Source organism: Talpa europaea (assembly GCF_964194135.1).
Source record: "Talpa europaea genome assembly, chromosome: 3".
NCBI classification, from domain to species: domain Eukaryota; kingdom Metazoa; phylum Chordata; class Mammalia; order Eulipotyphla; family Talpidae; genus Talpa; species Talpa europaea.
The window spans coordinates 74,240,462-74,262,417 of NC_140069.1; the positions used below are offsets into that span (position 1 = coordinate 74,240,462).

General features: G+C 35.8%; 1 protein-coding gene across 1 annotated transcript in view; it reads right to left on the bottom strand.

Moving 5' to 3' along the window:
- Positions 1-21,956, bottom strand: part of SUGCT (succinyl-CoA:glutarate-CoA transferase) — a gene marked incomplete at both ends in the record, with an annotated part of 823,481 nt that overhangs the window by 678,123 nt on the left and 123,402 nt on the right. Inside the window, one exon of the mRNA XM_084229769.1 lies at positions 16,781-16,924. Coding sequence (XP_084085895.1) covers positions 16,781-16,924 — 144 coding nt within the window. The remainder of the gene's footprint in view (positions 1-16,780; positions 16,925-21,956) is intronic.

Consider the following 21,956-nt stretch of genomic DNA (forward strand, 5'->3'; position numbering starts at 1 on the left):
CAGTTTAAGGAAGAAAATGAAACTTAGATCAGAAATGAATGAAATGGAAGCAAAAAAAAAATGAAATTCCAAAGGATCAATGAAATCAAAAGCTGGTTATTTGAAAAAATCAACAAAGTACACAAACTTTTAGTTAGACTCAGTAAGAAAAAAGAGAAATAAAATAGAATCAGAAACAAAAGAAGAGAAATCACAGCAGACATTGCAGAAATACAGAAGATGATTAGAGATTACTATGATCATCTACATGCCACAGGTTGATAAAATGGGGAAATTCTTAGTAAACTACAACCCTTTGAGACTGAGCCAGGAAAAAAGAGGTATCCTGAATAGACAAATAACAAACAAGGTAATTGAAACAGTAATCAAAAGTCAAAAGAAAAAAGTCCAGGCACAGATACTTTCACTTGTGAGTTCCACTAGGTAAACCTTCAAAGATGAACTAACATCTATACTTCTTAAACTCTTGAAAAAATTGGACAAAATCTGTCAAACACATTTTATGAGGACAACATCCCTGGGATAACTAAACCTGATAAAGACGTTACCAAAAAGAGAACTGCAGAACAATTTATCTGATGAACATAGATGCAAAAATCCTCAAAAAATTTTTAGCAAACTGAATCTAGCTGATCCAGTGTGGTTTATTCCAAAGACACAGGGATAGATGACTCAATCCAAAATAGACGTGAAGAAAACATTCGATGGGATTCAATATCCACTTACAATTAGAAAAATTCAAAAAAACTGGGGATAAATAGAACATTCCTCAAAATCATAAAGGCCATATACAATAAACACAACTAACATTACACTCAAAGGTGAAAACTGAAAGCTTTTCCACTAGGATTTGGTACAATAAAGATGCCCACTTTCACCATTACTATTCAGCATAGCATTAGAAGCTCCAGCTACAGCAATCAGCCAAGAGAAAAATTAAAAGGAATACAAATTAGGAAAGAAGTAAAATTTACATTATTTGCAGATCACATGATAATATACATGAAAAAGCCTAAGGACACCACAACTAATTGAAATAATAAATCAATTCAGTAACATAACACATCATAAAATCAATCTGAAAAAAAGTGTTTGTATAAGAAAACTAGTTTGAAAAGAAATAAATCCAGACAACATATCATTCACAATTGCAACAAAAAGTATCAAATATCTAGGAGAAAATTTCACCAAAGAGGTAAGGGAACTATACAATGAAAACTAAAAGACAATGTTAAGAGAATTCTAAGATACAAGGAAGTGAAAAGATATTGGAAGAATAAACATTGTTAAGATGGTTATCCCAACAAAAGATACAATGCAATCTCTATCAATGCTATCAATGTAATGGCATTCTTTAATGAGTTAGATCAAACAATACTGAAATTCATATAGAATCACAAAAAAAACCATAAAAGCAAAAGATATCCTGACCAATAAAAAGAGGAAGAGTGGCAGTATCACACTCCCAGACTTCAAACTATACTACAGAACTATAGTAATTAAAACAATGTCACTTAAACAAACAAAAAAAAAATTCAAAGATCAAAGGAATAGAATGGACAGCCCAGAAATAAGCTACACATTTTTAGACAGTTAATCCATGGTTAAGGAGCCAAGAGTATATACTGGGAATGGGAGGATCTCTTCAACAAATAGTGTTGGGAAAACTCAGCAACCACATACAAAAGAATGAAACTACCACCACCTCACATCAACAAAAAATTAACTGAAAGGAGACTAAAGATACAAGATATAAGACCTGACTACAAAACACACTGAAGAAAAAATTAGGTCAAAACCACCACAACATTGGCTTCAGTGATATCTTTGTAGACCAATATTATAGACAAATGGGATTTTATCAATTTTTTAAAATTCTGCAATGTGAAAAATCATTGGTAGGGCCTCCCCTGGTGGCGCAGCGGTTGAGCACTGGGCTGCAAAGCTGCCTGCAGCCTCTGCAGCGCCAGTTCGATCCCCGGCTGCCGGCGAGGGTCCCACATGGCGCGCAGACCTCTCCTGCCATGCCCGCTGCTCCCCTCAGCAGTGTATTTCATCACTCTGCCTGTTCTGCTCCCCACTCTGGCTCTGGTGAATTCTCTCATCCTCCCGCGCTTCTGACTGTACCCCAGTGCTTGTATAAATAAATAAACAAATAAATAAATAATAAATCTTAAAAAAAAAAAATCATTGGTAAAACCAAAGACACCTTACTGAATGGGAGAAAATATTTCCACACCATAATCTGACAAAGAGCTGAAAGTCAAAATATATAAAAAACTCATATAACTCAACAAAAGGAAACAATTAACCCAACTTTAAAAAAAAAAAAGGGTAGAAGAGCTAAATAGGCACTTCTCCAAAGAAGATATAAAGATGGCCAGTAAGGACATGAATAAATGCTCATCATCAGTTATCATTAGGGGAATACAAGTCAAAACAATAATAAGATACCATTTCATACCTGTGAGAATAGTCCACATCAAAGAGACCAAAAACAAGTGTTGGCAAAAATGTGGAGAAAAAGGAACCCTCATACACTATCAGTGGGAATGTACTCTGGTCCAACACCTACGTTAAAAAGTATGGAGGTTTCTCAAAATATCAAAATTGGATTTACTATATAAACCAGCAATTTCACTTATAAATATCTGTGCAAGGAAATAAAAAACATACACTTGAAATGATACATATACGCCTATGTTCACTGCAGCCCTATTTACAATGCCAATTATGGAAACAGCCTATGTGTCCAATAAAAGAAAAGTGGATCACAAAAATGTGGTATTAATATATGTGCAATAGATTAGTATTTAGCTATAAAGAATGAACTCCTGCTATTTATTTGCATGAAACTAAGAAAAATAAGGCAGAAAGGTAAAAATGAACATAAAAAATCAAAAGACAGAGTCATTGGTTGGATCAGAAAACACACCAAACTTGCTTCTGTATTCAGAGCTTGAAAGATAAACAAAGGCTCTCACATATATGTTGGGAAAACAACCTTACAAGCACATGGGACCAAAAAATAGTAGGGGCACTCATTCTTCTATCAAATAAAATGAGCTTCCATATATGAAAGGTAACAAGATACAAGGATGAACAGTATATATAAATCACTATAGATACGGAAGATATAATACTAATATGTGTGTGTGCATATGCCAAAGGAAGAAATGTCAAATATATAAAATACCTATTAAAAAATCTGAAAACAGATGTTGGAAGTAATGCAAAAGTAGTATTCCATAAAACACCCACTTACATCAATGGACATATCAATCAAACAGAAAAACAAAGAAACAACAGCTTAAGTGAGGAATAACACTACATGGGCATAATAGTCCTTTATAGGACACTGCATCTATAAGGACAAAAAGACTAAGTACAAATTCTTTTCAAACACACATGGAACATTATCCAGGATGATCCACAATGTTGGGACACAAAACAATAATCAATAAATTCATTAAGACTGAAATCATAGCGAGTATCTTCTCTGATCACAGGGTATCAAAAGAGAAATCAATGACAAAAATAAGGTGGAAAAATCTCAGATCCATGTCGAGACAGAATAACATACTATTATAATGATACATCTACTCTGATAACGGGAATATCCAAGGATAACTTAAAATTCTTAGAGGAAAATGAAAACTATGACACAAACTTCCTAAACCTATGGGATTGAGCAAAACAGTACTCAGCAAAAAAAAAAAAAAAAGTATGTAGCAATATAAGCCAAAATCAAGAAACATGAAATAGCTCAAATAAATTACTTCCCACCTTAAGGAACTAGAAGAAAAAAGAGAATAAATATAACACAAAGCCAGTAGAAGGGTAGAAACTGTCCTTTTCTAAAGGATAATTCTAAAATTAGAGCAGAAAAATAAGTATCCAAAGATACTCCAAAGGATCAATGAAACCAAATCTGGTACTTTGAAAAAAATGAACAAAATAGATAAACCTCTGGCCAGATTCAAATGAAAAAATGGAACATACTCTAATAAATAGAATCATAAATGATAGAGGAGAAATTACAACAGACATCTTAGATATACAGAGGACATAAGGGACTGCTTTGAACATCTCTTGTCAATCAGTAGAACCTTTACATGTTCTACTAGAAAAAAGAAAGGACATATTCTTAAAAGCATACAAGCTTCTGGTAAATGAATCACACATAAACATGAAAGTTAAATAAGCCAACTACAAGCAAGGGAACTCAAACCGTAACCAAAATTTTCCCCAAAAAGCAAAATCCCAGGACCAGAAGATTTTGCTAGCCAGTACTAAATAAACTAAGACATTCCTCTCAAGCTCTTCCCAAAATATAGAGGATGAGGGAATTCTTCCAAACACATTTGGGAAGGTAATATTACTCTGACACTAAAAGCAGAAAGAAAATGCTGATCAATATCCTTGATTGACAGATGAAAAAATACTAAGCAAATTCAATAATAAATCAAAAGGATTATATTTACTATTGCATCAAAAAGAAATATATATCTACAAATAAATTTCATAAAGGAGGTGAAAGACATGTACAATGAAAATTATATGACATTGACAAGAGAAATAGAAGACACAAGTGCAGGGATCCACTTGACAACAGCTACATTCCACCACCTTCAAGAAATTGCCCCTGACCCTAGGACCACACAACAGCATCTCCAGAATAAGCAGATACCACAGTCCAGCATGTGCAGGAGACCAGATGACAGCAGTAACTCACAGCCACCCTCCACTGAGCACCCTGACCCCGTGTGTGAGGGTTGGAGACACATGTAGCAGAGGCCAAACCCACAATGGTGAGGTCCTGAAACCAATGAGGAAGAAACAGATAGCCTATAGAGGAACAGAGATCAGGCTAATATCATATTTCTCAAAAGAAACAGTGTAGGCAAGCAGAGAATAGAAAGACATGCTTGAAAAACTTAGACAAATACTGCCGGGGGCCACCCTGGTGAAGCAAGGGGTTACCCACATGGTGCAGCAGACCTCTCCTGTCCCACCCACTGTCTTACCCACAGCAGTGTATTTCAGTCAATCTGCCTGTTCTACTTCCCACTCTGTCTCTGGTGAATCTGCTCACCCCACCCCACCCCCACCTCTGGCCTATACCCCAGCTCTTGTATGCATAAATAAATAAATAAATATTTTTTAGAAAAAGACAAACACTGCCAACCAAGAATACTATATTCTCCAAGTCTCTCCCTTTAGATATGATGGAGAAATAAAGACTTTCTCAGAAAAAAAAAAGGAAAGAATGTGCAAAACCTAGACCCCCACCCCGGTTCAAGAAATATTGAAGGAACTTTTGTATGACTTAAAAGAAATCAAGATAGCCATCTCATATACAATCACACCCCCAAAAAAATAAATACCCAAGAATAATCCCCAAAACAATGAGGTGAAGGACATTCACAATAAGATATGATTGGATGGTCTTTATCTAAAAAGAAACAGCAAGTGTTGAAGAGTATGTAGAGAAAAAAGGAACCCTTATACACTCTTGGTGGGAACAGACAGTGGTCCAGTCCCTGTGGAAAACAGTACAGCGGTTTCTCAAAATATTAAAAATGAATCTACCATGTGATCCAGTGCCTCATATCTGCCCAAAGAATATATAAACACTAATTTGAAGGGATATGTGCATTCCAATGTTAATTGCAGTGCACTCCAATGTCCTTAACTTCACTACTGTCAAGTTAAGGAATAACCTAAATGCAGATAAGAGAACAAAGAGTATGTGGTATACATAGAGGCATCAAACTAGAAGTAAACCATGAAAATAAAGCTGGAGACTGCCCATAATATGGAGAGTGAACAACATGCTACTGAGAGACCAATGGGTTAATGAGGAAATCAAAGACGTAATTAAAAATACTTTAAGACAAATGACAACTTTCCAAAATGTATGAGACTCAGCAAAAGCGATACTAAGAGGAAAATATATGGTAATACAGGCCCATATCACAAAGCAAGAAGCAATCCAAAGAAACAATCTAATGTCTCATCTTGAGGAACTAGAAAAGGACAACAACAACAAAAAAAATCCAAATGCCAGGAGAATAAAGGAAATAATAAAAATTAAAGCAGAAATAAATGAAATAGAAATAAAAAAGATAATCCAAAAAATCAATGAAACCAAAAGCTGTTTTTTCAAAAAAAATAGACAAACCCCTAGCAAGGCTCACAAAGGAAAAAAGGGAGAAAACACATATAAATAGGATCATAAATGAAAGAGGAGAGATTCCAAGAGAGGCAGCAGAAATCCAGAGGATAATTAGAGATTATTATGAACATTTATATGTAAACAAGTTCAACAATCTAAATGAGATGGACAAATTCTTAGATCTATACAATCACCCAGAGCTGAACAAAGAAGAAATAGAATACTTCACAAATTACAAGCAGTGAAATTAAAGGAGTACTCAAAACTCTCCCCACCCAAAAAAAAAAAAACAAAAACAAAAACACACAAAAAAAGCGCAGGACCAGATGGTTTCACAAGCAAGTTCTATCAAACATTCAAAGATGAACTGGTACCTATCGTACAAAAACTCTTTCAAAAAATCAAAAAAGAAGGAAAACCACCAAATACATTTTCACATTTTCACAAGGTCACTATCACATTAATACCAAAACCAACCAAACACAACACACAAAAAAAAAAAAAGACACCTACAGACCAATCTCCCTAATGAACACAGATGCAAAAATCCTGAATAAAATTTTAGCAAGCTGAATCCAACAATGCATCAAAAGGATTATATACCACAACCAATGGGATTTATTCCAGGGACACAAGGATGGTTCAATATCCAAAAATCAAAAATGTAATTCACCACATCAACAAGAAGAAAAATAAAAACCATATGATCATCAACAGATGCTGAGAAACCATGTGGTAAAGTCCAACATCCTTTTAATATGAAGGCCCTCAAAATCTCTGGATAAAAGGGACATATCTTAACATAATAAAAGCTGTATATGACAAACCTCAGAAAAACTGACAGACTTCCCACCAAGGTCTGGAACAAGACAAGGATGTCCACTCTCACCATGGCTTTTCAGTATGATACTGGAAGTTCTCAATAAGGCAATTAGGCAAGAGAAAGACATAAAACAAATCCAAATAGGGAAAGAAGAAGTGAAACTATCATTATATGCAGATGATATGATAATATAGAGAGAAAGAATTCTAAAAAATCCATAGAAAAACTAATAAAAACAATAAACCAGTGGGCCTCCCCTGGTCGCGCAGCGGTTGAGCGCTGGGCTGCGAGGCTGCCCGCAGCCTCTGCAGCGCTGGTTCGTTCCCCGGCCGCCAGCAAGGGTCCCATGGAAAAAAAAAAAAAAAAAAAAAAAAGCCAGCTTAGTAAACTAGCAGGATAAAAAATCGATACACAAAAATCAGTAGTCTTCCTATATGCAAACAATCAATCAAGAGGAAAAAATTAAGAAAACCATCCCATTTAGAATTATACCCCCCCCAAAAAAAAACCCTGGGAATAAACCTAACAACAAATACAAGGAAAACTACAAAACACTGTTAAAAGAAATAGAAGAAGACATAAAGAAGGAGAAGATATTCCATGCTCATGGATCAGAAGAATTAACATTATAAAAATGGCCATCCAACCAAAGGCAATTTGCAGATTTAATGCAATTCCAATAGAAATCTCACTGGCATTCTTCAAAGAAATAAAACAAATATGTTGAAATTCATATGGAACCACAAAAAAAAAACCCAAATAGTGAAAGCTCTCCTAACAAAAAGGGGCAAGAATGGAGACATTACACTCCCAGACTTCAAACAATACTGCAAAGTCATTATAATAAAAACAGCATGGTATTGGAACAAAAACAGACATACAGACCAATGGAATAGAATTGAAAGCCCAGAGATAAAACCACACATATATGGTCAACTAATCTACAACAAGGAGCAAAGAATACACACTGAAAGAAGGAAAGCATCTTCAATCAATGGTATTGGGAAATCGGACTGCAACATGCAAAAAAATGAAACTAGACTACTACCTCACACCATATACAAAAATCAACCCAAAATGGATAAAAGACTTGAATGTAAGACCTGACACCATAGCATATATAAAAGAAGACATGGACAAAACACTTCATGACATAAACTTCAGAAACATCTTGGAGGACTCTTCTTCAGAAGCAAGGAAAACAAAGGAGAAGAAAAAATCTGGGACTGCATCAAACCAAAAAGCTTCTATACAGCAAAAAAGACAATAATCAAGGGCCTCCCCTGGTGGCGCAGAGGTTGAGCGCTGGGCTGCGAGGCTGCCCGCAGCCTCTGCAGCACCGGTTCCATCCCCGGCTGCTCCCCGGCCACTGGAGGAGGGTCCTGCATGGAGCGCAGACCTCTCCTGCCACCCGCTGCTCCCCTCAGCAGTGTACCTCGGTCCTTCTGCCTGCTCTGCTCCCTGCTTTGGCTCTGGTGAATTCTCTCACCCTCCCGCGCTTCTGACTGTACCCAGTGCTTGTATAAATAAATTAATCAATTAATTTTAAAAAAAGAGAGAGACAATAATCAAAACAAAGAGACATCTGACTAAATGGAAGAAAATATTTGCACACCATATAACAGATAAGGAACTGACATTAAAGATCTGTAAAGAACTTACACAACTCAACAAAATCAAAGCAACCAACACAGCCAAAAAAATCGGCAGCAAAAGTAAAAAGAAATTTCTCCAAAGAAGAAATGCAAATGGCCAAGAGGCATATGAAAAAAATGTTCAAAATCACTTATGCTAAGCAAAATATAATCAATAATAGAAAGACCAAAAAAAAAAAGTTCAAAATCAGGGAAATGCAAATCAAAACCACAATGATATACCACTTCACTGCAGTAAGAATGATCCACATTAAAAAAAAACCAAAAAACAAAAACACACACAACAGAAACAACAAATGCTAGAGAGGATAAAGGAACCCTCTTACACTACTGATGGGAATGTAAACTGGCTCAACAATTTCAGAAAGCTCAGAACTCTAAAAATTGGATCTTCCATATGATCCAGCAGTTCCACTCCTAGGAATCTACCCAAAAGACACAAAAACACAAATTCAAAAGGAAACCTAAATTCCTGTTTATTGCATCCCTTTTTACAATAGCCAACATATGGAAACAACCCAAATGCCTGGAAAATAGACAAAGGGATCAAAAAGTTGTGGTATATTTACATAATAGAATATCACTCAGCAATCAAAAAAGACAAACCCACACCATTTGCAGCATCATGGATGGAGCTAGCCTTCCAGCTATTATGCCAGCTAAAATTAGAAGGAAAAAGATAAATACCAGGTGGAATATAGAGAAACCAAACAAAAGGTCAAGAAAAAGTCAAAACTAGCAAGCTGACCATAGAACTGAGACATATAGCAGAGGAGGGCAATAGAAGTAGGGCAAAACAGAGGAGGCATGAACACACAGGAAATTGGTGATGGTTCACGGGTGCTATGGTGATGGAAGAATTATGGGGACTACAGCAATGTAAGAAAAACTAATTAATTAATAGAAAAATAGGATATGTGGTATATATACACAATAGACTATGACTCAGCTATCTTAAAAAATGATGAGATTTTGCTATCCACAACATGGATGAAAATGAAGGCTATAATGATAAGCAAAATAGATCAATAGTAGAAAGACAAAAGCAAAACAGATAAATTTCAATCATACAGAATATAAGAAACAAAACAAAGGAATAGACAAAAACTGAACCAAAACACATCCTAGAAATATAACTGTAGGACCAAGGTTCCAAAGATGAGTAGGGAGTGGGTAGCAAGGGATGTAAGGAGGGGGCCCAATGGCTACGGTGGAGGAATATGTTCGTCTTGGTGGGTGGGGGTGGTGTGGTGACATACATCTGAAGAGGTGTAAAACTTTACTTCTAAAACACATACACTGTTAGGGGCTCCCATGGTGGAGCAGGCGGTTGAGCGCTGCTCTGTGAAGCTGTCCGCAGTCTCTACAGTGCCGGTTCGATCCTGGCAGGCCGGCAAGGGTCCCATATGGCGCAGCAGACCTCTCCTGTTGCGCCCGCTGCTCCCCTCAGAAGTATTTTTCGTCAGTCTGCCTGTTCTGTTCCCAGCAATGTCTCTGGTGAATTCTCTCACCCTCCCGTGCATCTGGCCTATACCCCAGTTTTGTATAAATAAATAAATAAATCTTTTTAAAAAAAGTCAAAAAACATACAGTGTTGTATACTGTGACTTCAATAAAAAATTTAATACATGTAAAAATTAAACCAGTAAATAATCAGACATTTTTTAAAAAAATGTCTAGATCCACAGAAGCCACAATTGCTCCTGAATTCATATGATCAGCCCAGTACTACATCTCTACCTATTCCAATCTAGCTTCATGCATAACACTCAAGATCAGAGGTGACTATTTATTTTAAAAGCTCACTTGTGCTAATGGTTACATAAAATTAACTAAAAATTATCATATTTACAAAAATTATTAAATTGTCACTTGAAATAATGTGAATTTTATGTTATATAAAATAAACCTACATAAAATATAACTATCTAAACATAGAATTAAAAAGAAAAGCAGAAATACAAGTGTATTTAAAGACACAAAAAGGTGTACTTCAGATTACTTGTTTGATATTCAAAAGTTTCTTCATAAAAGTGTGCTAAAATAATGAGAGTTAAAAGGTTATCTAACCAATAACCAATATGGAGAAAGAATGATCACATTAAAATGCCAAAACATTCTATATGTGAAAATAATTACGGAAGTTTGGTGCTAAAAAACTAACTTGTAGTAGTAATTAGGGAAGCCTGGTTGCAATTAAGTACAGGAAGGATATTAAAACTTCCAAAAGATATTTCTGTAAACCACAATAGAAGATTATGAGTAAAGAATAATTGGAACCACATCCAAACCCACTTCCTTTTTATTTACCAATATCATATAAAAATACTATTTAGATGCTGATGTTAGACAATTTTCAGATGACAGCTTCAAATCATATTAAGACCAAGAAAGAATCAAAGAATTTTATGACAGGGGTTAAAAGTTTACAGCCTTGAAACTACAAAAATTTGGTGCCCACTACAAACCACATCCTGGCAACTGTCATGTCTCTACAATGAAATGGTTTTGTTGTGGTTGAGGCAATCATTTCTGAGTTAATAATTAGCTACTATTCAAATCAAGTGTAATTTGTCTATTGTACACTTTTAGAGAGCACAAAATTTCATTTTTAGCAACTGATATTGAATCTTATGATCATTCATTTGTCATCCTATGTAATGCAATCAAAATGAATAGAAAAATCTCTTTTTACCACTGTATGTATGAAATCACAATCACTTTCCAGGCAGCTGAAATTAAGTTCAAATGCTATCTGCTTAATGCAGGTGAGCATTTATATATAAAAAAGAAAATGAATACATTTTTTAAAGGTGAAGTTTCCTATTATGTTATTTTGAAATGTATTTAAAAATAGTACTTCCATTTGCATAAAGCAGATTTTAATCATTTGTGGTTTGGTTTTGGAATCTAAAATGTATGAATGCTATCTTAAAAGACTAAGCGAAGTGAGTCAAGATTTCTCTATTATGAAAAGCTTAATTGTGATAAAATAATTATGTCAAATTTTTAATCTCAGCACATTTCTAACACTAATTTTTTTCAATAACCTAATAAAATTAATAGTAGTCATCAGTAGAATACTTTATAATTTACAAAGATTTTTTCACAGGCATTATTGTATCAGATCTTCAAAACAACTCAGTATGATAGTATAGTGAAAATTTGTTGATTGGCTCCCTGACACCCATTTCCCCTTCCTCTGGACAAAAATAACCATACCAATCTTTGAGAGAATAACTTCTCTCCAGTCTCAGCTGTAAAGCACAGGTTAAAATTAGCATTTTCCATTTTTCAGGCTTCATTAATTTGCTCAGGAATGATTATGTAACTAAGTGAAACCTAGCATGGTCCAATGATCTGAGACTTCTAGGAAAGAGAACTTCCACTTTCTCCATGGGATACTGAAACATTCTGATACTTTTTTGACTGGTATGATATAAATATGTAAGATCTGAAATCAGAACAGCTACAAATTTACTTCCACACATTGAAAAATAAAGAAAGGAGAGAAGAGGAGAATGGCAGAGAGCATAAAAATAGGATTTAATACAAGAAAGTAAATAAATAAATAAATGAGAAAGTGTCAGAGAAAGAGATGCCAAAGGCTAGAGAAGCTCACATGACAAAAAAAAGAGACTTCCAAGGCCGGAAATTATGCAGAGACAAAGAGTATGAAGAAACCAAAGCTTGGATCATAGTGGATTCAAAGAATGAAAATATCCTTGTACTTCATGTAGGCATCAACACAAATTATTATCTGTATCACTGTCCTATGAAACAGGCTAATCTGAATGCAACAGTTATAACAAATATCCATGGAGACATAGTTGATAAGATCATTACCTAACAAAAATTATAGAGAAACAGAAGCATTATGATGTTGGAACATTCATAGAGTGATGCATCCACAGTCTAGAAAAAAAAGAAAACTATATTCACAAGTCATACCCAGGATTGAAATTCAACCAATCACCATTTGACAAACTTTCCACCTGTCAGAAATGCACTGACTAAAAACCTGCTAGCTTCCTGCTAGTGACATATAAAGACCTTAATTATCTTGGCCCATGTCAGAGAATAACAGAATTATCTATTACCTCCAACTCTACCACACATCTTGGCTTCCTCTACAACTAAATCTTGAGAAGATGTGTCCCCTCTCACTCTAAGCCTAGCTAGCATGGAGCCTAGGGCACAGTAAATACTTAGTCATCCCATGACTCCAAATATTGTTTTACTTAGAACTGTCATATTTCCACAGAAACACTTGTCTATCAGCTTAAATTCCATAATAGTTTTCACTCACTAGCTCTAGATAGGATTAGATAATGGTCCAGAAGAGCCTGCTTTGTTAGTGTCTTATGGCTATTTGTATGCTGTTTTGGGGAAGGAGGAATATTGACCTGTTACTGAATGCATTTTGCTTCCTTCTGCTTCTTACTCAATTTGCACTCTCTCCTAAAGCTTCACTACAGGAAAGCTGAAGCTTGCCCTTCACTCGCTGGGAAAGCTTTTGTCTTCAATAAGCAGAGAGAGGAGAACGATTTGGATGTCAGAAAACAGGGTGCTTTCTGTGACTGTGTTTCTCAAGGATTTCAACATTTCTTAGCCTCAGTATCCTTGCAAATAAAATGGGAACAAAAATTCCTACCCTACCTACCTCAACTGATTATTATGAGGATGACTTAAAATAATAAATGTTGAAGTGCATAGCTCTAAAATAATGCATATGTTTATTTCTAAAAGGTAGTTATTTAGTCCTAAATACACTAATTATTTTACCAAACTTTATGTGGGCTAGCTCCAACATGATAGGCTAAAATCACTGCTATCATGTTTGTCAAAAATAAATAATCTAACCATTAGCGGGTATCAAGCACTTATCCTATATCATTGGTTTTTTACCTTGTTCTAATCTTTCCTAGCAAATGTAAGGGTTATGAGACATTTCCATTGGTAATGATAAAAAAAAAAAAAAAAAACATGGGGTCATGCAAAGTCTGGGTTTTAACCAACAGAGCCAGGAGGCTGTTGAGGGCCAGGTACCAGAGAAGTCCTGCATGTTGGAATATTCATGGAGCAATGCATCCACAGTCCAGAAGGAAAAGAAACTGTACTTCACAAGTCATACCCAGGATTGAAATTCAACCAATCACCATTTGACAAACTTTCCACCAGTCAGAAATGCACTGACTGAAAACCTCATTGGGATAAAACAGACCCACGTATTTCAAAAAAAAAAAAAAAAAAAAAATGGGAAGCCTGCTATTTGGCAAATACTGGACTGAGTTTTCAAGATACCACTGTAACCCAGAACAAACATATACACAGACACGGAAAATGACTGGCATGTATGTAAATTTGTGTATATGCATGAGTTCCCACTCACTATGCCCTCATTTTTGAAACAGTCCTATCAGTGACTCCATTCTACCCCACCCCAAACAACACACAACTTCACATCATAAATCATTTTATTATGCCAAAAGGGAATTAAATTCCACATCACAAAGAATTTTATCCAAAACGAATAACATATAAGTTAACCCTCAACATATAAGTAAGATCAGGTATAGATCAGGACACCTAACTAGAGTCCAAGCACAAGGATTGGCTACTATAAGTATTGTAATTGCTGGTGCAAAATAAAAAAGAAAAGAAAAAGTATTTAAAATATCAAGGCAGTTATAGAAGAGCATTTAAACTAAATCTATGATCCTCTGTGGCTACATAGGTCACACATTCATGAAACCCCTGGCTTCCATATTTATTAGCTGTGCAAGTTTTGGCAGTCAATTAGCCAACATCTGGTTACATAAAGTTATAAAATTAAGAAAGTAAGAAAAGTGCTATTTTCACCCAAAACTAACATTTACAGTTCTCTGTTAAGGAGCTCTAAACCACTCATTTCAAGAAAGCTCTCTTACCACTTTTGTATAACTAGTTAAATTCTGATTGTAACTCAAAACTGGGCCTCCCTGGTGGCGCAAAGGATTAAGACGCAACCTATGAAGCAATCCGCAGCCACTGCAGCAATCCCCAGCTAGGGAGGAACCCACATGGCCCAGCAGACTTCTATTCAGTCAATCTGTCTGTTCTGTTCCCCACTCTGTCTCTGGTGAATCCTCTCACCCCCCATGCCTCTGGCCTGTACCCGAGTTCTTGCATGCATAAATAAATAAATCTTTAAAAAAAATTCTGATTGTAACTCAAAACTACTATTAAAAACACAACTAAAGTGAGCCTCCCTGGTGGCGCCGCGGTTGAGCGCTGGGTGGCGAAGCTGCCCGCAGCCTCTTCGGTGAAGGTTTGCTCCCCGGCCACCACCGGAGGAGGGTCCCACATGGCGCGAAGACCTCTCCTGCTGCCCGCTGCTCCCCTCAGCAGTGTACTTCGGTCCTTCTGCCTGCTCTGCTCCCCGCTCTGACTCTGGTGAATTCTCTCACCCTCCCACGCTTCTGACTGTACTCAGTGCTTGTATAAATAAAATAAATAAATCTTTAAAAAAAAAAAAAAACCAACTAAAGTATTTCACCTTTTACCTCCATACACCTACTTAATTTTGCCTAAATGAAAAAACAATCTCCAAAACTTGGGAAAAAAAACAGTGATTCAAGTAATTTCCCATGTGTGTCACTAAAATCTGAAATTCCTAATAAAGATCTCGGTCTATAAAGTAACTTTCCCCACAGTAAAATGTCTCCTCTCACAAATTAGATATTTTCTTTTTCTATCCCTGATAAATTGTCTATTCAAATCAACTCCCATATATAATATAGCATATGGGTCTGACGGAGTAAAGAAATGTCAATTTGAAAAAGACTTTAAATAAAATTATTGAGTATTATTCCGCCAGTTTAGTATTTAATATAGCATAACTAATAGATATCTATTGTATAAACCAGGGGTTGTTAATCTGGAGTCCACTGACAGAATTCTGGAAACTAAATAAGCTGAATGGAAAAAAATTATTGTATTTTTATTTTATCAACCTCTAAAATTTTGTGTCTTCTATAATTATGAAACTAGGCAATAAACCAAAGTAGTACTAGCAGTATCTAACTTAATCATAAATAAATATTATACACATTTTCATGTTATATTTTAGTTATTGCAGATTAGTTATTGCAGGTTAAAAACAATCACTTATGCTCAATAATATCTCAAAATTGCAGTAGACTAAAGTTTAACATATAAGTAAAAGTGTTATTAGAATACAAAATTGCTTTTTACACTGAAATAATTATATTTAAATATATTTGAATTCCTTTGTAATCCTACATAACTCATTGTTGGTGCATTAACAGTATAATTCTTTAAAAAAAAACAACTACTTCACTAGATTACTCAAAAGGCCCAAGACATCCCAAATGCCCCAAGATAGATGACTGGATCAAGAAGATGTGGTATATATATACAATGGAATATTACTCAGCAATCAAAGATAAACTCATACAATTTGTAGCAACATGAATGCAGCTGGAAGGGATCATGCTCAGAAAAATAAGCCAGAAAGAAAAAGAAAAATACCGAATGGTCTCACTCATAGCAGAACTTTAGAAAACCTAAATAAGGGACCAGGAAAAAGGCTAATTATAATAAAGTAAAAATCAAAATCAACAAGCAACTATAAACCAGAGACACACTACTTGGGGGGAGTAGAATCAAAACAAGGTGGTGGGAATTGTATGGAGACTATAACCAAGATGAAAATGCATACATTGTGCAAAAATGAAAAATGATGTAAAAATATATAAAATAATAAAAAAATGGTGAAGAAACCCTGATCAAAAGAAGTTACAGGGTTCACATGACAATAAAACAGAAGCAACTGTACTTTTGCTTCACAAGTTATAATACAACTATTTTAGTATAAACAGACTTTAAGATTCTAGTTTAACAACATATATTTACATTATAATAAAATCTTCATGGTGCATTTTTTTAATATGACAGTAACTAAGCTCAATAAAACAATAACTTTTGCTGTTGTCATATAGGGGTTTTATCAGATGTTTGGGTTTTTTGTTTTTGCATAGGTCACTATAGGATTTGATCAGAAAAAGTAAATCTAGATACATATTTTTATACAACTATGTAAAATATTATTTGGATTAGTACCTGAGATGACAGTAGGTTACAATCAATGAACAGTCCTTTCCCGGTCTTATATCTTTGTATTAATCCAGCTATAATGGCTCCATATGTATATAGGCCAGTGGCAAGATCAGTCATGGCCACTCCTGGACGAACTGGATCTCCACCCTAATTTGAGGGTTGGGTTGAGAAAATAGAGAAAATTGAAAATCATAACCATCATAAGATTTTTCAAATATTCTAAGATCAAATACAAGGAAGAGTTATGTATGAGGTACACATATAAGAAATACAACAAACATCATTGTGAGTATCTGTTGGCAGTAAGAATATATTTATAGTTACCTTATTTCTTATCCAAAACTCTATAAACAGAACTATCCCAAGTCAAGTGAAATAGAACAATTTATAAACATGTCTAAAGGTTATGCTTAATATATTTTATTTTGTTTATACTACCAAAAATAAATAGTTGAATTTGAATTTAAACAAGTTAATCTTAAGGAGAGTTAAAGCAGTAATTTTTTTTTTTTTTCTCTGTTGGGTAGGAGGCTTTCCCTGAGGGAAAATGAGGTATCACCTCACACCTGTAAGAATGGCCCCTATTGAAAAAACCAGACACAGCAATTGCTAGCAAGGATATGGAGAAAAAGAACCCTCCAATAATACTGTTAGTGGGAATGAAGACTTGTCCAACCCTTATTGAAATCAGTGTCTCAAAATATTAAAAATGATCCCATGGACCCAATAAATCCACTCCTAGGAATCTACTGAAAAAAAAAAAAAATGCGGGCCTCCCCTGGTGGCACAGCACTGTGAAGCTGTCCGCAGCCTCTGCAGCACCAGTTCAATCCCTGCTGGCTGGCGAGGGTCCCACATGGTGCAGCAGACCTCCCCTGTTGTGCCCACTGCTCCCCTCAGCAGTGTATTTCATCAGTCTGCCTGTTCTGTTCCCCACTCTGTCTCTGGTGAATCCTCTCACCCTCTCACGCATGTGGCCTGTACCCCGGTTCTTATATAAAATAAATAAATCTTTAAAGAAAAAATGCTAGCTTGAAAGGAAATCATGTTTACTGCCATGTTTACTGCAACACTATTTACAACAGCCAAACTATGGAAACAATGTAAGTGTCCATAAATAGAAGGATGGATCAAGAAAAGGTGGTATATATACACAATGGAATATTACTCAACAATCAAAATACGAACTTGTGCCATTTGCAACAACATAGATGGAGCTGGAAAAGACAATACTAAGTGAAATAAGTCAGAAAAAAGATAAATGCCGGATGGTGTCACATATAAATGGAATATACAGAAACCATACTAAAGATAAGCCTAAAAACTAACCCTTGAAAGCTGACTATAGAACTGAAGCACCAGAGGGTGAGGGTGGTGGTGGGGGGGGTGAAAACAACGAGCAAAGGGAGCGAACTATATGGTAGACTATGGCTGATTTGGGGACAGGTGTACTACAGTAGTGATACTTGAGGAGAGATCCTATCCTTCCAAAATATGAACAATAATGTAAGCCAAATAAAAAAATTAACTAAAAATTTATAATAAATAAAGTTTATACTTATGAGACTAAAAAAATCACAAGTAAAAAAGTAGTTATACTTTAAAACACAAAGGGAATAGATGCAATTAATTTTAATAATACATTGTATTTGCCATAACATATCTAGAATATCATTCAAACATGTAAAAACCTTTTTAAGTTATTAATGATGATTTTTACATGATTTTGTTCATAAGTCTTTGAAATCCAATATATATGTTACACTTATAGGATATCTTTTTTTCACTTTCTTTATTTTTTTATTTTTATTTTTAAAAAAATATTTGCTTCCCCCCACCCACTCAGATTGAGTCCCCATAGAATTTCCTTCCCCAAGGCACCAGTGCACCATCACCACAGTCCCCTGTGCTCCTCACTCCCTTCCTCTGATCCCTCTCATTCCTCTTTCCCTGCAGGATGTCTCTGATTTACAATTGTCTGTTTTTGCTTTGTTGTGTTTTGTACTGTTATTTGTTTTTTACACTGATGTCTTATTTGGTTCCCATATATTGCTGTTATAAGTGAAACCATCTGATATTTTTCGTTTTCTTTCTGGCTTATTTCACTGAGCATAATTCCTTCTAGCTCAATCCACATTGCTGCAAATGGCATGATATTATATTTTTGATTGCTGAATAATATTCCATTGTGTATACATACCACATCTTCTTGATCCAGTCATCTATTTTGGGGCATTTGGGTTGTTTCCAGGTTTTACCTATTGTAAATAGTGCTGCAGTAAACATAGGGGTGCAGGTGTTCTTTTGAATCAATTTATTTGTGTCCTTTGGGTAGATGCCTAGTAGTGGAATGCTGGGTGGTATGGTAGCTCCATATTTAGTAGACTGAGGAACCTTCAAACTCTGCTTACTTGTAACATGTGACTGATGGCTGCAGTATTAGACATCATGATAAAATAAAAAGAACTATGAGATTTTAGAATAGGGACCTTCCCTTCAATAAAGACTGCTTGAAAACGGAGGAAGGCTCCCTGTGCAGCCAGAGGTGAGCTAGGAAGCACCCCCATGACAGGCCCTGCCTGGCCAGCAGTCCAAGCCCAGAGGGGAGCGGGCATCCACAGCTGGGGCAGACAGCATGCCCAGGAAAGTGCGTCTCCAACTCGCCATTTTAGAATAGAGACCTTCACTTCAATAAAGACTATTGAAACCTGGAGAAGGCTCCCCACGCAGCCAGAGGTGAGCTGTTAAGCAGCCTCATGCCAGGCCCTGTCTGGCCAGCAGTTCAAGCCAGAGTGGGGAGCGGGCATCCACAGCCAGGGCAGACCGCGGGTGCAGGAAAGTGAACTTCTGACTTGCCCTTTTAGAATAGGGACCTTTGCTTCAACCAAAGCTGCTTGGAAATGGGAGAATGTTGTCCCCGCAGTCAGAGGTGAGCTAAAGGCCCCCACAAGCCAAGTCCTGCCTGGCAGGAAGTTGGAGCCCAGAGGGGGATCCTGCGATTTGGAGCCCAGAGTGCAATCCAGCTACCCTACCTCCAGGGCAGTCTGTGGGACTTCAAGATACACCTTTGGAATTAAACAAACACAGAAGGAGGAGATATTCTGCAACAGCAACCATTAACATACTCATAGTACCACTGCCACTCTGGACTTCTGGCATAACAGTATTTGACTCCATTGCACCACCAGTTTCCGAAATTCCAGAAAGAGCACACCAAAAAGATGCCGGTCAGTACCAGCAACACAGTGTCCCAACGCATAGGGCAAATTAGAAAACAAGCAGCAGGGAGAAGAAAAATACATGCAACCAAGCAAGTTCTCAGAAAAAGACACACCACAAAAAGAAAACCACCCACCAGACTGCAACGACAGTGACTTGGAAGAACTTCTGAGCCTTCAAGAAAGAGAAATTAAAATTTCCATGATTAAAAAACTGACAGAAGTCATTAAGGAAAACAACGATCAGAAGAATGAAATTGTGTCCCTAAAGACGGAAGTGAAGGAAATGCAGGAGATCAAAGGATTAATGGAAGAGCTAAAGAACTCTGGGAAAAGCAGTGATAACAGAAGATGAAATGGAAGAAAGAATAAGCACTCTCAAAAACACAGAAATAATAAAGAACCAAAACAGAAAAGGAAAGAGAAGTATGAAGGAAAAAGAATGAAGACTTCACGCCAACAAATGCCAACCAAGAATACTCTATCCCACAAAGTTCTCCTTCCTCTATGAAGAAAGAATAAGGACCTTCCCAGACAAACAGAAACTCCGAAATTTCATTATGACTAAAACCTAACTCCAAAAGATACTACAAGGAATCCTAAAGCCAAAACCAAGAGAGGGATGAATAAGATAGAAGACCAAAAAAATAAATAAATAAATAAATTATTACTAAAAAAATAAATTAAAAAATCCTGAGAAAAGTCAAACAAAATGGCAAATACAGACACTAACATATCAATATTAACCCTAAAGGTAAATGGACTAAACTCTTCAATAAAAAGACACAGAGTCACAGGCTGGATTAAGAAACAAAACCCAACCTTTTGCTGTCTCCAGGAAACTCACTTAACTACAAAAGATAAAAATAGAATGAAAATAAAAGTATGGAAAATAATCCTACAAGCAAATGGACCAAAAAAAGAAGGCAGGAACAGCTATACTTATATCAGATAAAATAGACTTTAAACTCAAAAAGGTAAAAAGAGACTGAGACGGTCACTGCATTATGATCAAGGGGACAATACTTCAAGAAGAAAAAACACTTATTAACATATACTCACCAAATGAAGGAGCACCAAAATATATCAGACAACAATTATCATCTCTGAAAACAGACATCAGAGAAAACACATATGTAGTAGAAGACTTCAAGATATCACTTTCAACAATGGATAGATCAATAAGACAAAAACTAAGTAAGGATACTAAAGCTCTAAATAAGGAACTAAAGCTCATGGGCTTAACAGACATCTATACAACACTAAAACCAAAAAAATCTGAGTAAATATTTTTCTCAAGCACACACGGATCTTTCTCCCGGATTGATCACATACTGGGACACAAGACAGACATTAACAGCTACACCAAGATTGAAATCATACCAATCATCTTTTCTGACCATGAAGGCATCAAACTAGAAATAAATCATAAAAAGGCAAAGAACTCTCCTGCCTCATGGAGATTGAAACCCACACTACTGGAAGACCACTGGACTAATGAGGAGATCAAAGAAGAAATTAAAAAATACTTTGAGTTAAATGACAAGGAGGATACCAATTTCCTAAATGTATGGGATGCAGCAAAAGCATTAATTAGAGGAAAATATATAGCAATAGAGGATCACATCAAGAAACAAGAAAGAACTCAAAGAAACAACCTAATCTCAAAGATCAAAGACCTAGAAAAAGCACAACAAAACCCCAAAACCAATAGAAGAAAAGAAATAATAAAAATCAAAGCAGAAAAAAATGAAATAGAAACTAAAAAAAACAATCCAAAAGACCAATAAAACCAAAAGTCAGTTGTTCGAAAAAATAAATAAAATAGACAAACCCCTAGCCCGGCTCACAAAGGAAAATCAGGAGAAGACACACATAAACAAGATCACAAATGAAAAAGGAGAAATCACAATAGACACAGCAGAAATCAAAGGAATAATCAGAAACTACTATGAACAATT